Source organism: Vicia villosa, unplaced genomic scaffold, assembly GCF_029867415.1.
Source record: "Vicia villosa cultivar HV-30 ecotype Madison, WI unplaced genomic scaffold, Vvil1.0 ctg.000650F_1_1_1, whole genome shotgun sequence".
NCBI classification, from domain to species: Eukaryota; Viridiplantae; Streptophyta; class Magnoliopsida; order Fabales; family Fabaceae; genus Vicia; species Vicia villosa.
Window position 1 is genome coordinate 227,809 of NW_026705290.1, and position 24,858 is coordinate 252,666.

Sequence of the window (24,858 nt, forward strand, 5' to 3'; positions counted from 1 at the left end):
GAATCACCTTGTGATTCTCACGAATTCCCATAACACTCTCTCAATCTCTTTCGTGGGTCATTACGTTACCAAGTTTGGATCATTCTTAAACCTCTCTGAAACTATTTCTTGAGATTATCTCTAATAGTAGGATCCAAGGGAACTCAATCTACCATTCACCGCAATGTCATTCCCGCACCTAAGGTCAGATCAATGATCCAAATGCTCCAAGATATTACTGCGCTTGCTTGGACTCATACGAAAAAAGAGTTTCCATAATAGAAAGACGTCTCGATCTTGATCACTTCATCGGTGGTACCACGCCAATTCAAGCAACAATTTACGTTTCACCTCTTATAACAATCTCATCCTCCACCACAATTCCACTCCTGTGAGCCAGATCTGCCACAGAACCTCCAACAAATCCAAATGGTATTCCAAATGAAGGTTCGAACAAGCTCGTAACGAACTTCTACAACTTAGTGAAACAACAAAATACAAATCTCATCAGTGAAATATTTCTCTATTTAGAAGAAAATCAGCAGAAAAAATTCTAAAATCGCAATTCAACAAGAGATGTTACAACATGGTCATGTCGTTGACACTTTAAGGGACTCTTTTGTAGATATTGTTTTACAACCAAAAAGAGCGCCATGGTTTCCAGAATGATGTCAACGCCTCCATCAAGGCCAATATTCTCCTTCTCGTGACTCAAAGAGAGGCAATAACATCTACAACTGCCTGAGGATCGACATCCCAAGAAAAATTCCTCTCGTGGATCCCCTCATCATGCCTCTTCTCATCATAGAAAGAATCCACTTACCAAGCGTATTATTGACTACAAGATCCATAAATCACTATATAAACCATCAAAGTTGGATAATTACGAAGGAACCAAGGTCCTAGACAAACACGTTGAGCATGTTGACACTATATTTTATTATCACCATGTCAAGAGTATAGTGAAGTGCAAGTTGTTTGTTTTGACTCTTAAAAGAGATGCTATGAGGTGGTTTTAAACTTTGGAGGACGGATTCATTGACTCTTGGAAAAAGTTGTACAATGAGTTCACATCATAGTTTACTGCATGAAAATGTCAACCTAAGACGGTGGCAGATCTTAGTTGAATCCACCATAAGAAAAATGAAACCATCATAGATTATATTGGCATATTCATGAAGGTGGATGAAAAGGTAAGAAGAGCGAATGATAGTTTAAGTGTTGGATCTTTGAGAAAGGTTTGAGGTTGGACTGCATGCTCTTGGAGATGTTGGATTCAAAAAGCGTGGTAAGCTTTCACGACTTCCTCACTTGATCTAAACCATACCTTAACTACAAGGAGAAAATGCTAACTGAAGATCTCGAAAGGAACAAGGCCTCAAGAAGTGGTGCACCTAGGAAGTAAAGGATAACATACGTCACGAGGACAGAGATAAACATAAAAGGGCCACATACTATTTTTTTAGTATATCCTGCTGAAAATTTTGAGGGAAATAATTCTATAAGAGTGTGCTAACAACAAGTTCAAAGAGGTCGGAGTGAAGTATCCCCATCTTGTGAAAAAGTCATTAAATATCGACAGGTCTAAATTCTTCTGATTCTACAAGAGCTACGAGCACGACATTTGTCAATGCATTCATTTGAAGGATGAGACCGAGGAATTGATTAAAAAGGGAAAACATGGTAGATGTGCCAAGAACGAAGGAAGGAAAGATGACTACATGAGGCTCGGTGATTCCCCTTAAAATCCAAGAAAGTGGAGCAATCCCAAAGAAGAAAATGTTATCCCTTCTAGAGTGAGAGACCCTCCAGGAAAATAATTGAGATCGCTGAAGGCACCCGTAATGAGAAAAATATCAAAGAAGAAAAATGGGAAATCTTGAGAGAAAGTTATTGTTCATAACATCAATCTTTTGGGGCTATCACTATATTTATTCCATCATAATGGGGTTCTCGTGCCCCAAGACACAATCCAAGGGCACCATGAAGGAAAAGATTGGAGAATTGACAGCGGAAGATAACAAGGGAGACAACCCAAGAGATGAGAAGTTGAAGTGACTCATTCTTGAATTCAAAGACAATGAGAAGGCGGCTGACATTCCTAATAAGATCTTTTCACTTCTATCTACAAAAATTTCCTCTTAAATTTTTTACTAATAATGAGTCTTGAGCTATTAAGACTCGCCTTAGATCCTTTTACACCAATGTGAGATTTTATTTAATGATGAATTTTATTTCAAAGACCCAGATTAATAGTTAGAAATGACCATCAAGTTTGATGGTTAACTTTTGGGTTTATTTTTTACTTTAGGATCGGGGAATATGGTTGTTGATAGCACCCTACATGAGACATTTCATGGCATGTTTCAACAATAAACTCGGCCCAAGGCTTCATCCACTCATAGAGACCAACCTCTAAAGGTTCACCACTGTCCATGAACAATATTATTGAGTGCCTATTACTGAGCCTTAACATTATTGAGACCAACCTTTACCAACTTTTGAGGTGGCAATTTTACTGAATATGCAGTCATTTTAACTTAATCTCTTACATCAATCTCATCACAAGTCTCTTGAGGACTAATTTGTTAGCACTAATTTATTTTTAAGATTAATTTCATAGCCAAATTTTTTTTTTAATAGGCAATTTGGACCTAGCGGGTTTCGAACCTGAGATCTTGAGAGGAGCACACTCTCAAGACCCAAGCGATTCACCGTTAGACCACACACACGCACACTAATTTCATAACCAAATTAATTTGTAGTGAGCTTTCTTGATATGTAATCAATGTGCAATATAATGGAAACACCGTTTTAAATAATACTTTACAATTTTTATGATAAAGATTTAATATTAATACCTAGCATGCAACAAGTTAATTTTTTTTAGAGAACACTTTGATCTCTAGGATGAAAATTGAATTTGATAGAATTAATAATTGAATTTGATAGAATTAATTTTAAGATAAGTAATTTTAAAAATTACAACTTATTTTCATTAATTCACTTGAAAAGATACAAATGATCCCCGAATCAATAGCATGGATCTCTTACGCACTACAGAAATTTTCATTTTTACTCCCTCTTCAATAAATGCACAACCATAAGCACCCTATATTTTGAAAAAATTTGATTCCTTCCGTCGATGTATCTTCGGAAGCGTATAAAACCCTATATTTTAAAAAAATTTGATTCCTTCCGTCGATGTATCTTCGGAAGCGTATAAAACACAGTGAAAACAATCTATTGTCAAACCCTATCAAATCTTTCCATAAATATAACTACAAAAGATTTTTCTCAATTAATTGAGAATTTGAAATTTTCTCAATTCCGGAGATCCATCTACGGAAGCACGAGGGCAAAATTGTCAATTTGGTGATGCGCCTAAATGCTAAATGCTATAAGGTGGGGTGGAAAATTTTCTTATTTAAATTTCATACTATTTAATTCAATTGTTGCATAAAGTGAAATAATTGAGAGTAAGAAAAAAAAATACTTCCTAAAGAAAAATACAAGCATATTTTACATACAAACAAAAACATAACCGACAAACAAAATAATATATAAAATAATAGTTCAGCAAAAGAGTAGAATCAATTTGGTTGACAGGATAAACTACAAATATGAGCTTCAGGTCAAATCAATTTGCCATTTTAAGCCAAACACATATGTTACCATCAAAATGATCTTTATTGCCACAAACTGGATGCTAAATGATACATTTGTCCTGGGTGTTTTCTCATGATTGCATTCGAAATATACCCCTTCAAACTATTATTCATTGAAAACAACATAGCCATCATAACATTAAGTTTCAGGGGAAAAATCGCAATCGTAGCGGATAAGTTGTTGCTAATGACTGCGACGGCTGAGCTAATCAATAGCAAGTTATTACAAACCTACCTACATTTGAGTTTCTGGAAAAGTAAATTTCTTCCAAATAACCAACTACAACACATGACATTGACATGATCATAAAATAAAGATCATTTTCTAAGCTTTTCCTTCATCTTCTCAACAGCAGCCCTAAGAGTTCCTTCATCCTTGCAGAAAGTAAACCGGACTAGATTCTTTCCCTCTTCTGGATTCAAGTAAAACACACTGGTAGGAATGGCCGCCACTCCTACCTCCTTAACAAGATATTCGCAAAATGCAACATCATTTTCATGTCCAAAAGTGGTGTGATCTACAATCACAAAGTATGTTCCATTAGACGGGAATACCTTGAAGCCAACAGCCTTCAACCCTTCAACCAAAATAGCTCTCTTTGCCATATAATCCCTCTTCAGTTCAGTGTAATACGACTCTGGTGCCCTTAGAGCTACTGCAGCAGCCCGCTGCATTGGATTTGTGGTTGCGAAAGTGAGGTAAGCATGCGCCTGTCGCAGTCCCCATGATAAGTGTGGAGGTGCTATGGCCCAGCCGACTTTCCATCCAGTCAAAGAGAATGTCTTCCCTAACGAGTTCATTGTCACCGTCCGCTCGAACATTCCAGGCAAAGAAGCAATAGAAATGTGTTCCAAATCAAATGCCAACTTATCATAAACTTCATCACTAAACACCAAAACATCATTCTCGATGCAAACAGATGCAATGGCATTGAGCTCCTCTCGAGTGAACATCTTTCCAGTAGGATTGTGAGGGGTATTTAAAAGAATGGCTCGGGTATTCTTTGAGACGGCGGACTTCAACTCTTCAATCGGGAGAGCAAAATCTGGAGGGCTCAAAGTAATGCCTTTCACTTTTGCACCAGCCATGGATAAAGTGGCTTCATAAGAATCATAAAAAGGAGAAAACACAATAACCTCATCGCCGGGATTAATCAATCCTAAAATAGTTGCAGCAATTGCTTCTGTGCACCCAGACGTAACAGTAACTTCCTTTTCAGGGTCCACAACTAATCCAGTATCTTTCTTGAACCTCTCAGCAATGGCAATGTTGAGGTCTGGAACTCCATAACCCCTTGCATACTGATTATTCCCATCTCTGATTGCCTGAATTGCTGCTTCCTTTACGAATTCCGGACCATCGAAATTAGGAAAACCCTGACCAAGGTTTATGGCTCCATGTTTGATGGCAAGCATACTCATTTGGGTGAAAATTGTTGTTTTGAACTTCTCTAACCGCTTTGCAACCTAACAAACAAAATGATAGCAAACAGCATCTATTAACATAAAAACAAACCTAAATTGGGGTTTTTTCCTCCCTAATTCATTCCTTCCATTTTCCCCCAAACCATTTTCTTTCCTATCTCCCCGAAACAAAACCTAAGTAATTCAGAAGTTAATATGAAGAATCTCAAAGCAAATAAGTGAATTAAACAAACTAATGAAAGCTAAAAAAAAATCATTGCAGTGAAACTAGTAGAACACAAACAGTTACAACAAAAAGCGATTAAATATAATACAAAACAGTAGATAATATTTTAACATGCAAACGAAATAATCGAGGGATCTGGAATGGATAAGAGAGAAATGGGCGAACCTGCAGAGGCGGAGTCTCGGTGGAAACGGAGGACATGGCGGCGGCGGCAATGAGAGGTTTGGAGAAAGAGGGGGTGTTGAAATGATTAGAAAAGCGTAACAATTTTGGGGAGGGTACGAATCTGAAGAGGGAGTGTGTGGAGCAAGGGATGTTATAGAGCTGCATAATACTATAGTATTAATAATTGGAATTTGATTCCTTTCTGACTAAATGTTTGGTCTTGACAGTGCCGTTTATGGTAAGGAAGCAGAGTATGAAATATAAAAATGTAGTACTTTATGTTGTACATAAATAAATACATTTTCAATTTGATAATGTCAAATATTTTTTAATTTTATTTAGTGGTGTTTGGGGGAAGATATATGAAGGAATTAAATATTGTCAATTTGGTTTTACAATATGTTTTCAGAAAATTTGAATTAAATAGATATATAATGAGTTGTTTGGAGGAGAAAATTCACTATGTGTATTTTTAAAGGGTCATTATTCACTCTTATACTGATGGAAATAGAACTTGTACGCGTGGGTATTCAGCTGAACTTATTTGAGTTTGATGAGAAAAGTCTATTTTAAAAGAGTTTATGTTCATGTTTGAGTTTTTTTCGGATTTTAAGAGATAAGACTGTAAAATAATAGAGACACTAATATTAATTTATATTTATTTTTGAACTCACCCAGTCATATTCCTTACTTATTTTCGAACTCACCCCGTTCATATCAAAATTAGTGTTGGCGATTTATCTACTTGATTTATAGATTTCAATGAATAATGAAGTAAAATGTTTTTGGTTAAGTGGTTGTTTTGATCGTAGTCTTGAATGTAGAATATTTTTGGTTACATAATTATTTTGATGGTGGTTTGAAATATCAGTTTGTATTTTATTATTTTATTTTGATAATTTAGAATATTAATTGTATGGTTAATGGTTAATAGATTGATATTTTGGTTTAACTTTTATTATTTGAAATATTTAAAATGTATGTTTGGATTTTTTGGGATTATTTCAATTTATTATGTGATGTGTGTTATTGTTTACGAGGGTTCTGGACATGTTTGGATCTATGGCATAAAAGCTTGCCATCCCATGTTGATGTTTGGATGGTGCAGTAGGATGAACTAGTGGTGTTGGTGGTGGTACCCTTCTTCTTCAATTCGTGCAGTGACAGGAAACAAAATTATTATTCAACTTTGGGGTTCGGCAGAAATGGTAATGATATGGGATATCAACATTATGTTGCTTGCATAATCCTGTGATCAAACTAGGAAAAGCAAGAACATGCTTTTGTTGTGAATTTAGGATATACCAAATTTTGTTAGATATCAACTTAGCAACTTCTACATACTTTCCTTTAGGATGTACTAAATGGGTTGTGCAGTGGTGAGAGTTGCATATGAAGTATGACTCTTAGGGGCTAATGTTGTAAAGCTTGAATGCCATCCAAATTTGGGACTAGATGGATAAGTAGGATCTCTTGAAACATACGAGCTTCCCATCTCGCCCTGTCTTATATGTTTCTCAACAGCACATATATCTGCAGCTATACGATCATAGTCCTAATTACCTTTTGTTAATTGTGTAGCAAAAGGATCCAACCTTTCAGGATCAACCACATAGTGATCTTCAAGGTATGCATGAATGATATCTTTGTCAAAAGCAACCACTTGTCCCCTTAGCCAGGAATATCTTGCAAAAGGTACAACTTCACTGTGTGTGGCATTTGCATAAAACTCTTGATACTCCGGAGGATACACCCCTGCCTCTAATGTTGATTTGTTGTATCATGTTTGAGTATTCCCATGGATCTTCTAATTCAAATGCTTATTCTGGTACCATGTTTCAGCTTTCTACTTCATTACAAAACTCTTCATGTACTTGGCTTCTAAATTGGTGATCGTCATTGGGTATTTCAGATGACTTTGTTTTGGCTACTTGTTTTTTCCTTCTAGCGGTTGATTTCTTTGGAGCCATCTTCAACATTTAGCTAACAACATACATAGATCAAATTTTTTGTAAGTAATAAGATCAAATACATGAAAATGCATCCTATTTTCTTTCACTATGCATGATGAATGATAAAAATCTAGGGTTTAACATGCTTTTTACTATAGTCTCATAAGCCCTAGATATGTTTAACATCATACAATCAATCAATAGTCAAGCTCTTAAAAATTTCTATTTTCAAACCTAATGCTTATCCTATTGTAGTAGTTCAAGTAAACATGCATTTTCTCAACATAAGAGTATCAACTATAAAGCAATCATATTATCTCTATTTGATTTCTAAGATAGGAACATAATGAATTTTATACAAAAAAAGTTCTTGTTGTATAGAGATTCCGAAGTGGATTGACATACTTGAGTTATTCTAAAATTGAAGAAGAAATAGTATATTTGATGGTGTTTTCTTGAAATCAAGCTGTGAGATCCAAGCATTTTAAAAAAAAAATCAAAACTAGGTTAAGTTTCCTCCTAACAAGCTCTTTGTTTAATGTCATTAGCTTGCCGCATTTAATGTTATGTTATTCCAAGCATATGAAAACAGACCTCATGATCTTTGATCCTTACCTTCACTTGCCCTTTTCTAATGTTGACTAGCCTCCATGCGATCTTCATGAAGGGTGTTCCTAAGATAAAAGGTATCTTCAGATCTTCCTTCATGTCCATATCCATGAAATCTACAGGAAATGATAATTTTTCATTTTTGATCATAACATCTTTAATTATTCCCACTAGCTTCCTAAATGTTTTGTTAGCCATTTTTAATGTTGTTATAGTTGGTTTTATTTTAAGGTCACCGATCTTTTGAACAACCGTTAATGGAATCAAGTTCACACTATAACCCAAGTCTATAAGCGCATTTCCAACTTTTATATCACCTATGGAAATACGTAGTATGACTACACCAGGATCTGCTTCATTTTATGGCAGAGTCTATTGGATATCCTCAAAGCTTTCCTCTTTCTCCATTTCCTCTTGTGTTTCTTCTATTTCTTGACCTTTGGCAGAAATAACATTTTCATCTTTGTCAACAGTGACAGAATGGCAATGCTCTTTGAATTTGTCAGTATGTTGGAATTGAAAACATCTTTATGTTGATTAGCCAATTGCTTTGCCATTTGACCAATTTGTGTTCCAAGGTTTTTAATAGATGCCTTGGTATTCTTCTAGTTAGTAACCGACATCTTCACAAACTGGTTAAATATATCCTCCAACTTTGTTGATTTGTCTTGTGGAGGTGTTAAAGTGTAGTTCTGATACAATTGCCTACTTGAAGGAGCAGTTTTTTATCTCCATCCTTGATTGAAAATGTTCTTTTTGTAGTTATTGTTTGATATTTCTAAAGGCTTTGTTGATTTCCAACATAGTTGACTTCTTTATCAGTTGGAGGGAAAAACCCAGTAGGGTGATTGTCACTACATAGCTCATAGAATGAAATCTGCATGTGCTTTGATGTCTCATGCATTTACTTCAATTGTTGTTGGAGCTTTGACTACTACTTTGTCAATTCATATACTTTTTGTAACTTATTATGTGATATAATTGCAGAATTGGTATTTAATTCAATGATGTTATTCTTTCTTTGATCAGAGTTCCTATTGTACTGACCTTGATCACTGAGTGACATTCGTTCAATTATCACAATTACATCTTCTGCGCTTTTTGACATTAGAGAATCCCCAACAATAGCATCTGGCAACAACTTATGCAGAGAATACATTGATTGTTGTTTTAGTTTCCATGAAATTATAATGAGGAAAGAATCTATCCAAGAACTTTTTCTCCAGCGTGTTCAAGTTGGTCATCACTTGTGTTGGTTGTCACTTTGCCGATCAACGAATATGGAAACAACCTCATGAATACTGCCTCTTCCTCAACTTCTAGATGTTCATCACTTGTATTGGTTGATCAAAGTACCATTATTTCGCTTTACTGGTCAATGAATATGGAAACAACCTTAAGAATATCGCCTCTTGCTCACCTTCTAGAGCTTTGAATCTACAAGGTAACTCATAAAATTTTGTGAGATGTGTTTATGGGTCTTCATGATCTAGTCCTGCAAAAGGATTAGCATATAGAATTTTCAATAAACCTATTTCATCTTATGTTTGTGGACATTCCCTTATGATCTAGTTATGTGAGCTAGTCATCTCGAATTGTTGTGGCATGACATTCTATTGTTAGTTCACTATCCTATTAGAGATATTTTGTATGATATCAAAACTAGGAAAACTTTAAAAATTTTGTATATTGGACTGTATCTCTGAGTCTTAATATGCATCTTAGTACTAGGAATCTTAAAATGCATTTAGAAAAGGTTTTATGCATTAAAAACATATTTTTATATGAAAACAAGTATATGTGTTGACACATACGATCTATGGGTCGACACATGTGCATGAATTTTAAAGCCTGTAGGCTTTATTTGCATGTGTCGATATATATTGTAGCTTCTATGTGCATGTGTCAACACATGTACTTGGTTTTAAAGATTGCAACTACTGCTTGCATGAGTTAACTCATAAGGCTCTTCAGGTTGAAATATAGCAGAAAATTTACTACTATGAGTCGACTCATGACAAACATGTGCCAAAATGAGTCAGCACATGACTTACATGTGTCAACACATGTGTAAATTTTTGTTGTTGACATTTTGCATTCTTTTCTAAACCTTTAGTTTTCCTTTTGCCTCCAACTTACTCACGTATAAATACCTCATACATGCATCATTTCAAAATGATGAAACCATAAGCATAGAAAGAGTTTTCTTCATCTTCAACCTTATAAAAACATGATTCCGGATTTAGAATGTCACATCACAAAAAATCGAAATTCCTCTAAAAAATCCAGATCGTTCTTCGCTGCATTTCGAGTTTTCGCCGGTCTTGCGCAAACTCGATAAGGCTGAATTATCCTGGGTATTCCTGCATCGAAACTCTAAGACATTCAAGAGTGCTTGAAATACTATAAAGAAAGTGATTCCATTCACGATTCCGACCTCGGTCCATTCGATTGAAACTGATATTTTCCAACAATCTTTTAGTATCTCAAACTATGGCCACTAACGCTTCTGTTTCAAGCATCAAACTGATGAACCATGACCTTGTGAAACTAGATCGTTTTGATGGAACAAACTTTACCCGTTGGCAAGACAAAATGACATTTCTCCTGACTACTCTGAAAATTCAATATGTCTTGGATCCTGATTTGGAGGAAATTCCAAAACCAACTGCGGATGACACCGATGAAATAAAAAAGGAGAGAAAGAAACGTAAGGAAGATGAATTGATATGCCGTGGACATATTCTGAACACATTATCCGATCGTCTCTATGATCTCTACACTAATACTGCATCTGCAAAGGAAATCTGAAAAGATTGATGGATGCTACATCAAGTTGCACCTTCTTGTTGAACTTTGAGAGGCGCATATCATGCACAATTAGTAGAGCTTCAACTTTTTGAGTTGATTATTTCAAATTTTCTTTCTATGACAGAGATGACATATCCATAGTCTAAAGAAAGACCTTCGAGAATGATGTCAATGTGTTGCTAAGATGGAATAGGATCTCCAACTGAGACTAGAGAAAAATGTTTGACTCACGATATATGTTCATTGATACTACGATCATCTAAGGTTGTAGCACGCAATCATGAGCTTAATTGATGTGCACGAGCATAAGTCAATTTCTGGAAATGATCATGAATACAAGACCAAAGTTGAGACGCGTGAACACATCCTAGAATACGAGTCATCATTAATGAATTGGAAATTGTTGACTGAAGCCATGACAATAGACATTAATCTTGCTGTGTCCAAGCTTGAAAACGAGGATTTTCAACAAGCGTACTAGTGACTGCATCATTGGAGAGACGATCTGGAATTTCACAGTAAAGAAGAAAATCTTGCTGATTTGTTGACACCAAATGAGTATATTTCTGTTATTAAATATAGGATTTAAAATCATACACTCAACATTTATATTTCTGTTTTTTCAATTTTATGTTAAACATGCTTTTATTCTAAAAAGATGAGTTGGAAAGCTTTCAGCAGATTATTTTTTACATTTGCAATGACTGGTTGAGATGTAACCAAACCTACTTATAAGCCTTGAAGGCTAAAAGGAATGATCGTCCAATATTCACACAATCAATTATCTCTCTGTAACAAATATGATCCTTTCCTCTAGTACCTCTTCATCGAATGGCTTTCTGATATTCTTTCGACTTTTGGTTGGAACTTTGGTAAGGTTGAAACTGTGGGAGCTTGCTTCATAATATCCAAAGTTTTCTGTTTCACATAACCAGTAACTTGAAAAAAGTTCAAACTCAAATCTGAAAGACATGACTAACTAGCTCTTAGTAATATATAAACTCTTCATTTCCATAGTAATCCTGTAATACAAGGCAGGTAACATTGACTTATAAGCGCATATACATCAAAGCGATATGAAAGGAGCCTAAACAATGCTAATTTTGCAAGGAAATTTATCGTCAAGACAGATGCCTCCAGCAAAGACACTAATGTTGTGTTGATGCAATATCATCATCGTGTGTTGTATATAAGTACATCCTTGGGACCAAAACAACCAGCCATGCCGGTGTACCACAGTGGGAACAGTTGGCAATTCTTTGGAAATGAATTTGTGCTGTGTGTGTTCGGTTAAGCCAACACAACGGTCTAAATGGCTATCATAAGTCGAATGGTGGTACAATCGGAATTCATAACGTTTTTTTTTTTTTTTTGTCTAAACTCAAAATATATCCTAATCTTACTGCACTCCCTATTCAACACCTTCATATCAGAAGTCGTCATTGATTTATAAGTGCATATACAACAAAGTGATAAGAAAGGAGCCTACACGATGGTAGAAATAAAGAAAACAGGCTCAAACTTTTGGGATACTTGAAAGGAAAACGTCTTTATTTATATATGTATCACATTACCCGGTCGTGCATAAAGATTATTTTCGAAGCCTCTCCTTCATCCTCTCAACAGCGGTCTTAAGAGTTTCCTCGTCCTTGCAGAAAGTGAATCTGACTAAGTTCTTCCCCTCTTCTTGATTCAAGTAAAACACACTGCAAGGAATCGCCGCCACCCCAATCTCCTTAATTAGATATTCACAAAATGCAACATCATTTTCAAATCCAAAAGGGGTATGATCTACAAGCACGAAGAAGGTTCCATTGGATGGGAAAACCTTGAATCCAACACTCTTCAAACCTTCCACCAAAATACTTCTCTTTGCAATATAATCCCTCTTTAGATCCGCATAGTAAGAATCTGGCGCTCGAAGAGCTGCTACAGCACCACACTGCAAAGGATTTGCAATTGAGAAGTTAATGAACGTGTGCGCCTGTCGCACTCCCCATGTTAAATGTTCCGGTGCTATGGCCCATCCAACCTTCCATCCTGTCAACGAGAATGTCTTCCCCAACGAGTTCATTGTCACCGTCCGCTCAAACATTCCAGGCAAAGAAGCAATCGAAACATGTTCCATATCAAATGACAACTTATGATAAACTTCATCAGTGAAAACCAAGACATCATTCTCAATGCAAAGAGATGCAATGGTATAAAGCTCCTCTCTAGTGAACACCTTTCCTGTAGGATTATGAGGAGTATTTATAACAACTGCGCGAGTGTTCTTTGAGATGGCGGACTTCAACTCTTCAATCGGGACAGCAAAATCCGGAGGGCGCAATGTTATGCTCTTTATATTCGCGCCAGCCATGGATAAAGTGGCAATATAAGAATCATAAAAAGGAGCAAACAGAATAACCTCATCACCAGGGTTTATTAATCCTAATACAGTTGCAGCAATTGCTTCTGTGCAACCAGATGTAACAGTAACTTCCTTTTCAGGGTCTACAACTAGTCCAGAATCTTTCTTGAACCTCTCGGCGATGGCAATATTGAGATCTGGAATGCCATAACCTCTGGCATACTGATTTTTCCCATCCCTGATTGCTTGAATAGCTGCTTCCTTTACAAAATCTGGACCATCAAAGTTGGGAAAACCCTGACCAAGGTTAACAGCTCCATGTTTGATGGCAAGCATACTCATTTGGGTGAAAATTGTTGGTTTGAATTTTTCTAACCGCTTTGCAATCTAACAAACAAATGAAAAAAACATCCAGTAAACCGCTAAATTAGTCATTGACTTTGTAGAGAATTCTTAAATAGGTTGTTGATAAATATTCAGAGGTATCTGACTCTACAAATAGAATTGATTTTATCTCTAGAACTGATTATAATTTAAAATTAGAATTTGTAATTTATGACTCCAAACATTATTTTTACACATAAGTTTACCGCAACCAAATCCACCATCAACCAATCAGAACCCATCAAAGAATCATCAACAAAAACCAAAATCCAGAACCTATCTTAAAATCAAGATCAATATGAACACTCAATCCACTATAGGAATAAAACAATTAACATTCAGGTCACTTTTGACTAAAAATCACTTTTGTCAAAAGAGAACCAAACATATATATGAACAACAAAGTTCTTTTTCTGCAGTTATTTTGGTCAATGATATATCAGGTAAACAATAGAACTAATTTTTCATCCTTCCACAAATCCTCCCTCTAATAAGATTCAACAAGGTAAACAATGAAGTTAGCATCATCAAATAGACCTTAAGATAATAAGCAAATAGACCGAAATGAACATGAACAAAATGCATAGAAAACAATAGATAATTACAATTATAAACAGAAACAGAGGGGTGTGCAAGGGGAGAAGATGAACCTGCAAAGGATGGGTTGGAGTGTGATTGTGAGTGGACATGGATGCGGCAATGAAAGAAATTAGAATTGTTGGATTTGTGTTGTAGAGATAATGCTCTGTGAAGATGAAAATGAAGAGTGAATGTGAGTGTGTGCAGGATGAGGTGTAGGAGGAGTATTATAAAATATGATTAATCTACATCTGACTTTATGTTATTCGTGTTGATGTCACAGTGCAGTCTCTTTACTCTACCTAGTAGCAGAGAGTGCAAGATTAAAATAATCTCAGCGTTTCATGACTGTTTGTCAATGTTAGTTTTTTTAGATCATGCTAATAAATGTTGTGTGGTAATTTTAATACCACGTGATTTACTAGAAAATATGATGATCTGACAAAAAATTATCTTTTGTTGCATGCTTAATTTCATATGGGAAAATTAAAAAAAAAAAACTTTGGAGACATGCATTTTAAAATTAAGAATGAAGACAGATATGGGTCAACGTCAGGGTTAAGGAAAGTTAAATCCAATTATGATTAGATTCGATCAATTTAAGAATAAGCATTGCATGTCTAATACTCTAATCTACTTAATGTAAATTCAAGGGTGTAATGTAGAAGTTAAAGGTATCACATCTAGCAGCGAAAGAGGATACTAAGGTATCTGAAAGAAACTCTCGACTATGGCATTTTGTTTCCTGCAGGTAATAAAGGAAAAGAATGCAAGTTAGTAGATTACACCGACTCAAGTTGGTGTAGTGATTTTGAGGATTAAAAAATTCACAGCTGGTTATGTGTTTATGCTAGGTGGTGCACCAGTTGCTTGGAGTTCGAAAAAAGAACTAGTAATGGTAGTCTTATCATGTGAAGCAGAGTACATAACTGCTTCTCTTTGTGCATGTCAAGCAACATGGATGGTGAAATCTGGTCGGAGAGATTACAACAAAAGATCATGGGGCAATTACCATGAAGATCGACAACATGTCAACTATCAATCTGGCGAAGAACCGATAGCACATGACAAAAGCAAGCACATCGAAATGAGGTTTCATTGTCTTCCAAAGCAGGTAGCTAAAGGAAAGATGAATTTGGAATATTGTAGAACTGAAAATCATATTCCAGATATCACGACGATGGGTGTGCAGGACAAAGTGTTCATAAGACTAAGAGCTATGATGAATGTAGATAGGTTAGACATAATGAATTAGGTAGTGTGTTGAGATTGTAATTCCTTGTGTCGAAGCAGGTTGCTCGACAAAAGGAAGGTTGTGTCGAAATAGTCTAGCCTAGTGTGTGTCGAAATGTTGAATGAGTTACCTCGATCGGTATTTTGACTTAGGCTAATTTTGTAGTGTTAGCAGAATTAGGTATTTTGGGCTTTGGCTTAGGGAGAAAGCCACCTAAAACTATAAATAGATGGAGTGACCCTATTTTGTATGCACTTATATTCACAGAATTTTGCAGTTGCAAAGCGAATAATATTTTCCACAGTTTGTGGACAGAGAGAAACTCTGCAGAAAATATTCTTCTTCCTCCTCTTTTTTTTTTCAAACCCTAATTCACATTTCTTTCCAATTTTTTTCTTGTTTCTTTCATTGGCATTGTGAAGCGATAAGGAATTATTCAAAGTTTTGGGTTTAATTCCAACAAATCATTTCATTCATACATTTCAAACACCTTTTAATAAAAGGTTCAACCACATCTTATTCCTCACACACATAATATAATGTCAAAGAAGTCGTGAAAATCCAAAATTTGTTCCTCATTAAACATTATCGTGACTATCATGACCATTTCAAAAAAAAAACAAAGAACAAATTTCATAGAAAAAATGGTTCCATAAATGACCAAATTGAAGCAAAGTTTACTGGAAGCATAATACGGCAAAATTGTGGTAGAATAAACTGACTCCAAATAAACTTGCTAATCATCTTCAAAGAATATCATGCTCTCGCGTCATCATCTTTTTAAACTTAGAATGTCTTAACCTGCATTATATTCTTTGTTGGAACAAGATTTATTCAGACCCTTATAAGGTTTTGATGATAATAAATTTTTTAAAGAACAATAGGGTTTTACTAGTGGTTGTTCAAGTGTGCAGGATCAAAAGACATTAGCCTTGATATAAATCAAGATAAACACTTAGAACAATCATTAAGAGAGTTGTGATGCTGTTATGAATCTGAAGGGTCAGAACCAAGCTTTCATGCTCTGAAGAAGTCAAACTCAAGTCTCTCAGATGTTGTTCTGAAGCCTACTTGGAAATCTAAACACCAACAATTTTTGAAGACTAGAGTCATTTGTGTAAGTACAAGCCTATACTCATCAAGGAGTTTTCGATTCATGGCAAACATCATAAGTGAACAAATACAAAAGCACAAGTGAATGACTCAAAGAAAAGCAAGTTTTGGCTATCTAAGACAATGTAGGTCGACCTACCATGTGCCCAGGTCAACGTGTAAAGCTCCAGTTACTCAGCATATGGTTTTGCATCAGTTAGGTCGACCCAGCTAATCATTAGGTCGACTCAAATTAAAGCAAACAAAGAAGATTCACTCATGTTACTGTTAGGTCGACTCACCCACGTTCCTAGGTCAACCTAAACTGAAGAGATTCACTCATGTTACTGTTAGGTCGACTCACCCACGTTCCTAGGTCGACCTAAATTGAAGAAAAATCCCAAGAACTTGTTTCAACTGATCTTAGGTCGACCCAAACCCCCAACAGGTCGACCCAACTAGCAACAATTACAACTTGGCTTAATTTGCTCCATTTAGGTCGACCTAATCAATGAAGTAGGTCAACCTATCTCCTCAAGAATTGCCAAATTGTATGTTTGCTCTGCATCAACATACCAGCTCCTATATATATATCCTTTTCTGTTAATTATTCATTTTGAACACCAACAACTGAAAGAGACACAAAGGCTTCTCATCTTCGTTCTTCTTCTCAACTCCAACACAACTACACACAATCATTTTTGCGTTGAGGGTTTGCGATCAAGATCGATAACGTCCATGGAACAGAATTGAAGATTCCTAGTGGGTGAAGGTTTATGGGGTTGTTGGTGAATAAAATCTGCGGATTTTGTCCTCCAAGATTGGTGAATTTTGGGGGTTTTTATCAAGAGACTTCATCAAAGATTCAGCTGAGTGTGAAGATTGAAGAACAAGGGTTCGAGCAATTCAAAACACTGCAGAAAGGGAATCAAAGTGAAGCTCTTGGAAGATACTTGATCTGGCTCAAGATCAAGGGGAAGAAGATTCAAAGGATCAACATATTCGGTTTATCGTTATCGCTTTGTTATCTTCTTTGTATAAACTATTTTCAATCATAATGAAAGACATCCTAATTGCCGTTTGGAATTGGGGGCAGATGTAGTCGTAGCGAGGACGATCGACGAACCGCCTGAACAAATATCGTGTTCTTATTGCTTTTATCTTTTCATTTACGTTTCGCTTAATTCTGGTCATAATTGCAAATTGATCAAAGGTTCAACTGTTAAACTTGTGTGATAAGATTCTGCATAAACATCACAAGTCACCACACATTGAATCATAATCAATTTGGACATTATTACCAAGTGTTTGATATATTGCTTCAACCATTCTCAAGTCATTGCAAACAAAGTTAATCAAGCAAGTAGTTAAACGATTTACATTAGCTTAACTGATTGATTCTCTAAGTGGTCTTTTCATCGTTAACTCTTAACTATTTTGTGGTTTAATCACATATCCGATTCTTTCAATAGTGGTTCGGAATAGACGCGAGTCAATCTCGAAACGCTTTCGCCTAAATTTGAAATAAATTCGAGAAATCCTGAGGCATCTATTCACCCCCTCTAGATCCTTAAGCCTAGCGTCTAACAAATTGAAGCAAGAAGATGTTGTCAACAGGAATGACTCTGCAACTTCTGAACAAACTTCATCAACAATTTTGAAGTCTCCGCTTCAAAGGATTATTGTCTATATTAAGTCAACAACTCTAAAAGTATTCATCCAGATTAGTTATGATCAAGGCTATGATGCGTTGGTTTTTGTGAGGTTATTATGTTCTGGTTTGTATTAGGTGTTTTTGCGTTGACTGTTGTTGGTTGTTCTCCGACCTTTGTCTATTTTGAGGAAAATAGTGAAAAAAGACACATATCTATTCTAGGATAATGTTTTAATCCTTGTTTGTGTGCTATTTGTTGTACATTCTTAAATAAGTGTTTAAGCAATGTTTTTCCTAAAAAATAGCTAATGAGGGAGATTGTTGTTACAAGTGATTGGCATTATTTTATAAGAAACAATGTCAAGCAAGATGTCTCAAAAGATGTTGAACACATCTTGCCTTCGTGTTTCTCTAGTGCGCTATTTTTGAAAAGTTTAATTTTGACTCATTTGATCAGATGTTTGATTCGAGAGTTTATTATAAAATTTGATTTGTCCAAGATTTTGCTGAAGTTGGTTTAGAAATATTTTGATTGGAAAATATTTTATTAAATAAACCTTCCATGAAGAGATATTATTGAATTTGATTTAATTACTAGATTTAAATTTGCATTTAATGAGAAGATCTCCAACTTTTATTTAAAATTATTTATATTGCATTTTCTGTTTTGGAAGAGAATTTATTATAAATCATTTACTTGAGAGTTTGGAATTCTTATTTATATCAAATGAAGATATTATTGGATTTTTTTATTCAAAATTGGCTTTATGAAATATACGTGAAAAGCAACGTGTTAGTAAAATGTATCACATTGTGTGAGACATCTTGTCTTTGTTTGTTTGCTTGAAGCGCAACGTCGATTGAAATATATGTGGTAAAATATGAGATATGTTTTTTTTTTGTCCAATATGAGATATTATTGTTAAAATTCGTTTTTGGATTAGGAAAAGATTTATCATAAAATTTATTTTTAGAAAGACTCCTTTTGATATTTTGATTTGTTCAAGTTCAATCAATGATCTCAATCAACATTATGAAGATTTGATCGTGTGTGCTTTTGAGGTTCCAGACGTATTCTTGACAAAATTATAGTGGAATTTTTTGCTGGATGGTGTTGCTATTTAAGGGCTTTTGAGGTTCCAGACGTATTCTTGACAAAATTATAGTGGAATTTTTTGCTGGATGGTGTTGCTATTTAAGGGCAGGTTCTACCTCTTGTGAAAGTAGATCTAAAGAGAATATATACTTTGTAAGAGAGTTTTGTTTTTGTTGAGTCTTTGTTTTTTTTAAAGTATTTTGTACATTACATTTTTTAGTATAAATTTTAAATTTTTTTAAAAGTTTTTTGAGTTGTATTCATCTTCGTAACTAAATAAACACTTTGGAGAGTGCTCAGTGTAAGTTAGTGGTGTCTCCGATTTAGGGGGAGTTTAGATTGAAATTTCACGGGTAGTATTCATAAAGCGACACTGAACATGATGAATTCAGATAAAATTAATTGTAATTCTAACTACTAAGAGTGGGTTTCCTTTTATTGCGTTAATTCAATAAATTAATTGTAATTTATGCATTCATCCTTCCTGTTACGCATATTGTCGTACACATTATTCCAACCTTATGTCTGATATTTTATTGTAATTAGAACAAAATTTCATTTATGCATAACAATATAATAGTTTAATGATAATAGTTCTTAAAAGAATTGATTTTCTCTTAAAAAAGAAAAAAGAAATAGTAGTGTGTTGTTTGTTTGCTTCTAATCTTATTCCTATTCTTGTAAAAAAAAATCTTAATTAATTGAAAAAAATATTGAGAAAAAAAATTCATATTCATTTCTTCATTCATTCAAACTCAATACAAGAAAACAATGCCAAGCACGCCGGTGAGGAAGCCACACACCAACACCTCCGATCTACTCACTTGGTTGGAAGTTCCTCCGTCTCACTCCTCCGCCCCCGTCTCCACTCGCTCTCATCAGCCTTCTGATAGAATTAGCAAGGTTCTCAATAGCGACCAGCTCTCTGAAGAAGAAGCTCTCAGTCACTCTCGCCAAAAGCAAGCCATGCTCAGGTTATAAAATGAAAAAGATGAGTGGAAATGGTGTATTTTCTGACAATTCTAATGATTCTTATCTTTTTTGATGATTTGCTGATTTATATAGTAAAACAATTCAAGAACAATCTACATCATGTAAAAGAGATTTTCCTTAGCCACCGCCACGCGTTTCTCAAAAAGTCTAAGTGTCCTTTAGTATTGCCAAAGGTGGATTACCTTAGTCATTTCATGACCAAAGATGGAGTGTCCATAAAACCGGCCAAAATTCACTCAGTTTGTACTAGAACCGCCACAGACCCTTAACAATTGAGGGGTTTCTTGGCTTTTGTTGGTTATTATTTCTGGTTTGTCAATGCTTTTGGAAAGATTGCTAAACCTTCACATGATAAGTTGACAAAAATATAATTTTGTTTGGACTGGATTTGCAACTAATGATTTTTTGGAGCTCAAACAAGCTTTAGTTTTTGCACTAGTTTTGTGCCTTCCTAATTTTGCAAATAAATTTACGGTCGATACAGAAGCCTCCAGCAAAGACATTAGTGTTGCGTTGATGGAATATCATTATCGCGTGTTGTATATCAGTACATCCTTGGGGAAAAAACAACAAACCAAGTAGGTGTACGAATGGAAACTGTGTACAATGGTCTAATTGGTTATCATAAGTTAAATGGTGGTGCAATATTAATTTTCATTTATCCAGACCACTCCTTTTGAGGATGTGTATGGTCATGCCATGCCCGTCCAATACACCTTCCTTACCTTCTAGGAGAGTCATCTTCTATTATCGTGAATTTGCAAGTCCGGAAAGACGTCATTAAATCACTTCAGTTTCACCTCTTTCAATCTCAAAACTGCATGTCTCAGCAGGCCAACAAAGGTCGAAGTGATCAACAATTTTCTATGGGTGATCATGTTTATCTCAAATTACAACCTTGTCTGTAGTTCTCTGTTCATCTCAAGGGTTCAACAGGTTACTACCGAAGTCTTATGGTCCTTTTAAGTTGATAGATAAAATTGTTGGTGTTGCCTACCAACTGGAGCTCCCTACTACAACTGTTATTCATAAAGTTTTATTTTTATGTCTTGACCATAGTCACACAATTCGCAATTCGTTTCGGTAGGTGGTACGAATTTGGATACGCGGTACGCGACTCTTAAAAAATTAAGTTCGCGAGGGGTATACATAGTCGGTACGTTATTTGGGTACGCGGTACGTTTAAATATAATAATCGGTACGCTATAATTAAAATAGTTTAGTTTTTTAAGATAAAAAGATTAATTGAGTGTTAGAATAGTGAGAGATAACATAATAGTCAAACATATAAAAAAAGACAATACCTCTGAGTCCCACATCGGATATGTCTTTAACTTTAAGAATCAATACAGCTATAAATAAAAGACAAAGCTTTCTTGAATGAATCACCGAAGTCCACTTGCATTTGTATACATGCTCAGTGACTAAACGGTGATAGTTTATATTTTTTCACTTTTTGAGGTTTTTGAGAGTTAGTGGGGCATGCCTACTGCAACAATATATCTCCAAAATGAATTAGTTTAAATTTTTTTTATGTTGTAGCTGTGGTACGTTGGTTCTTTTGTTTTGGTGAATTTTATGAGAATTCACGTGAACCCGGTTCATAAAAGTACCGCGAACCGGTTCGCACGAACCAATACGCAATTCTCTATGTAACCTGGCGAATTCTGTGACTATGGTCTTGACTCAAAATATGTCCTAATCGTAATGCACTCCCTATTCAACACCTTCATACCAGAAGTCCTCATTGATATAAAGATGATCAAACGGAGTAGGTACAATACAACATTGATTTATAAGCGCATATACTTTGCTAGAACTATAGAAAACATGTTCAAAATTTTGGGATACTTGAAAGGAAAATGTCTTTATTTATATATGCATCACATGACCCGAACATGCATAAAGATTATTTTTTAAGCCTCTCTTTCATCCTCTCAACCGCGGTCTTAAGAGTTTCCTCGTCCTTGCAGAAAGTGAATCTGACTAAATTCTTCCCCTCTTCTTGATCCAAATAAAACACACTGCAAGGTATCGCCGCCACCCCAATCTCCTTAATTAGATATTCACAAAACGCAACATCATTTTCAAATCCAAAAGGGGTGTGATCTGCAAGCACAAAGAAGGTTCCATTGGATGGGAAAACCTTGAATCCAACACTCTTCAAACCTTCCACCAAAATACTTCTCTTTGCTATATAATCCCTCTTTAGATCCGCATAGTAAGAATCTGGCGCTCGAAGAGCTGCTACAGCACCACACTGCAAAGGATTTGCAATTGAGAAGTTAATGAACGTGTGCGCTTGTCGCACTCCCCATGTTAAGTGTTCCGGTGCTATGGCCCATCCAACCTTCCATCCTGTCAACGAGAATGTCTTCCCCAACGAGTTCATTGTCACTGTGCGCTCAAACATTCCAGGCAAAGAAGCAATCGAAACATGTTCCATATCAAATTCCAACTTATGATAAACTTCATCAGTGAAAACCAAGACATCATTCTCAATGCAAAGAGATGCAATGGTGTAGAGCTCCTCTCTGGAGAAAACTTTTCCTGTAGGATTGTGAGGGGTATTTATAACAACGGCACGAGTGTTCGTTGAGATGGTGGACTTCAACTCTTCAATCGGGACAGCAAACTCTGGAGGGCGCAGCGTTATACTTTTTATATTTGAACCAGCCATGGATAGAGTGGCAATATAAGAATCATAGAAAGGGGAAAACAGAATAACCTTATCACCAGGATTTATTAGTCCTAATACAGTTGCAACAATTGCTTCTGTGCAACCAGATGTAACAGTAACTTCCTTTTCAGGGTCTACAACTAGTCCAGAATCTTTCTTGAACCTCTCTGCAATGGCAATGTTGAGATCTGAAATTCCATAACCCCTGGCATACTGATTTTTCCCATCCCTGATTGCTTGAATTGCTGCTTCTTTTACAAAATCTGGACCATCAAAGTTGGGAAAACCCTGACCTAAGTTAATGGCTCCATGTTTGATGACAAGCGTGCTAACTTGGGTGAGAATTGTTTCTTTGAACTTCTCTAACCTCTTTGCAACCTAACAAAAAACATCGAGTAAACCAGAAGGTTAGTCGTAGTCTTGTTGAGAATTCTTGAATAGGTAGTTGATTTCATGAATATTTCAAAGAGGTTTCTGACTCAATGTGACCGTAAATTGGGGTGCTTAATTGGCATTCAAACAAGGTAGAAGCACAACAGAGTGTTAGTGGAAAATAAACAGGAACAAAATGTATAGAAAACAATACAGTTACAATTATAAAGTGAAAAAAAGGGGTGTGCAAGGGGAGAAGATGAACCTGTAAAGGCTGGGTTGGAGTGTTATTGTCAGTGGACATGGAAGCGGCAATGAAAGAAAGATGAGAATTTTGGAGTTGTATTTGTAGAGATAATGTTGTGGAAATGGTTAGAAAAACAAATAACTTTACACTGCAAAATGGATAGTTTTTTTTTGGAAAGCCAAGGAAAGTATATTAATAAACTGGCAGAGGGCATAAGAAATGCCTCATTCAAAACATTCAATTCCAAATTACATATGACAGCATATATTACTGAATTAGAATAAGCCACACCATTGCCGTAATGACAACAACACTCACTCCTACACAGACCATACATAGTAACAAAGTCACACAAATATAACACAAACGGAAAAAAGAGTAGTGCCACCAATTCGAAAATTCAGATCCTGCATCACTGTCATGCAGGGCCAGCCAAAATCACTCCTATCCTTCGTCGCTGATTTTAGCATCAACCATCTTACGAAAAGACTGCAGCAGCCACCGAAAAAACAACCGAATAACGGTTAGATTCAGCACCACTCTCATCCTTCGTCGCTGGTTTTACCATTAATCCTTCACAAACCGGACCAGCTGCGCCTCTGCTAATAGATGACACGCAAACTCCACCTCAAATGCCGGAACAACATCAACATAACCACTTCTCCACACCCTAAGAAACAGACACCAAAACCTTGAAACTCAGAGCCATCGAAGAAACCGAATCTTACTAGATCACCATATGCAACTTGACGCAATACCCTAGCCGAAGCCACCTCGGAAAGAAACTCCACCACTTGCAGGAACATTCCATCAGGCCTGTCAGCTGGAAACACAAAATCAACGATACACCCTGCGTCCAAAACCCACCTTCTCACCATCTCAATACTCCTACACCAGAAGAAAGACATATCGAAAGAACCATGCTGCCAAAGATCACCTTTGCTCCACATATTAAGTAGTATAGTAATTAACATATTAATGGCTATTCCTTTGCTCCACATAGTGACTTTGCCACATGTCACCGCTCTATATGTTTTCCTCATTATAAGTTGCATTTCATCTTTCCCCTTTCAAACCTCGTCAACAGAATCTTGTTTCTTTTCCACTCTCGTAGGGATAGGGATGACAATTTGGCCTATATATTATAGGGAAAATACCCTTTTTCGTCCTTTAATTTTGTCTCAGGGTCCATTATGGTCCCTTAACTTTTAAAAAATTCAATTCAATCCCTTAAGTTTAAAAAATGGAGCACGTAGGTCCTTTCCGTCTATTTACTGCAAACAGACGTTTGGGTCTGCACACGTGGCACGTGTGGCATCTGAGTTGGCATTTTCTTTTG

At 35.8% G+C, this 24,858-nt stretch overlaps 3 protein-coding genes across 5 annotated transcripts; all 3 read right to left on the minus strand.

Annotated features, from left to right (window-relative positions):
• Positions 1-3,650: 3,650 nt before the first annotated feature.
• LOC131630130 (uncharacterized) lies at positions 3,651-5,704 on the minus strand. The gene is made up of 2 exons (XM_058900922.1): positions 5,464-5,704; positions 3,651-5,114 (listed from the first exon to the last, which is right to left on the minus strand). The coding sequence occupies exons 1-2, from the start codon at positions 5,626-5,628 to the stop codon at positions 3,966-3,968; spliced, it is 1,314 nt and encodes a 437-aa protein (XP_058756905.1). The 5' UTR covers positions 5,629-5,704; the 3' UTR covers positions 3,651-3,965.
• Positions 5,705-11,429: 5,725 nt separating this feature from the next.
• On the minus strand, positions 11,430-14,464 carry LOC131630131 (uncharacterized). 3 transcript variants are annotated; one of them, XM_058900925.1, is made up of 3 exons: positions 14,223-14,464; positions 12,410-13,575; positions 11,430-11,753 (listed from the first exon to the last, which is right to left on the minus strand). In XM_058900925.1, the coding sequence occupies exons 1-2, from the start codon at positions 14,259-14,261 to the stop codon at positions 12,427-12,429; spliced, it is 1,188 nt and encodes a 395-aa protein (XP_058756908.1). In that variant the 5' UTR covers positions 14,262-14,464; the 3' UTR covers positions 11,430-11,753; positions 12,410-12,426. The 3 variants fall into 3 exon arrangements, with proteins under 3 accessions (XP_058756908.1, XP_058756907.1, XP_058756906.1); XM_058900924.1 differs by having other exon boundaries at positions 11,430-11,857; XM_058900923.1 differs by lacking the exon at positions 11,430-11,753 and having other exon boundaries at positions 12,263-13,575; positions 14,223-14,463.
• A 7,460-nt stretch (positions 14,465-21,924) lies between these two features.
• LOC131630146 (uncharacterized) lies at positions 21,925-24,087 on the minus strand. The gene is made up of 3 exons (XM_058900937.1): positions 24,002-24,087; positions 23,743-23,839; positions 21,925-23,278 (listed from the first exon to the last, which is right to left on the minus strand). The coding sequence occupies exons 1-3, from the start codon at positions 24,085-24,087 to the stop codon at positions 22,130-22,132; spliced, it is 1,332 nt and encodes a 443-aa protein (XP_058756920.1). The 3' UTR covers positions 21,925-22,129.
• Positions 24,088-24,858: the final 771 nt, after the last annotated feature.

What these genes read in the sequence shown, in the direction of transcription:
- LOC131630146 (XM_058900937.1), bottom strand. Translation starts at nt 24,087, where the DNA reads ATGGTAAAACCAGCGACGAAGGATGAGAGTGGTGCTGAATCTAACCGT. An exon ending in GTGGCTGCTGCAGTCTTTTC is followed by an intron (nt 23,840 to 24,001) that starts GTAAGATGGTTG and finishes TGGTCTGTGTAG; the next exon opens with GAGTGAGTGTTGTTGTCATT. An exon ending in AATTGAATGTTTTGAATGAG is followed by an intron (nt 23,279 to 23,742) that starts GCATTTCTTATG and finishes GTTTTTTGTTAG; the next exon opens with GTTGCAAAGAGGTTAGAGAA.
- LOC131630130 (XM_058900922.1), bottom strand. Translation starts at nt 5,628, where the DNA reads ATGCAGCTCTATAACATCCCTTGCTCCACACACTCCCTCTTCAGATTC. An exon ending in CCGAGACTCCGCCTCTGCAG is followed by an intron (nt 5,115 to 5,463) that starts GTTCGCCCATTT and finishes TTTGTTTGTTAG; the next exon opens with GTTGCAAAGCGGTTAGAGAA.
- LOC131630131 (XM_058900925.1), bottom strand. Translation starts at nt 14,261, where the DNA reads ATGTCCACTCACAATCACACTCCAACCCATCCTTTGCAG. An exon ending in CTCCAACCCATCCTTTGCAG is followed by an intron (nt 13,576 to 14,222) that starts GTTCATCTTCTC and finishes TTTGTTTGTTAG; the next exon opens with ATTGCAAAGCGGTTAGAAAA.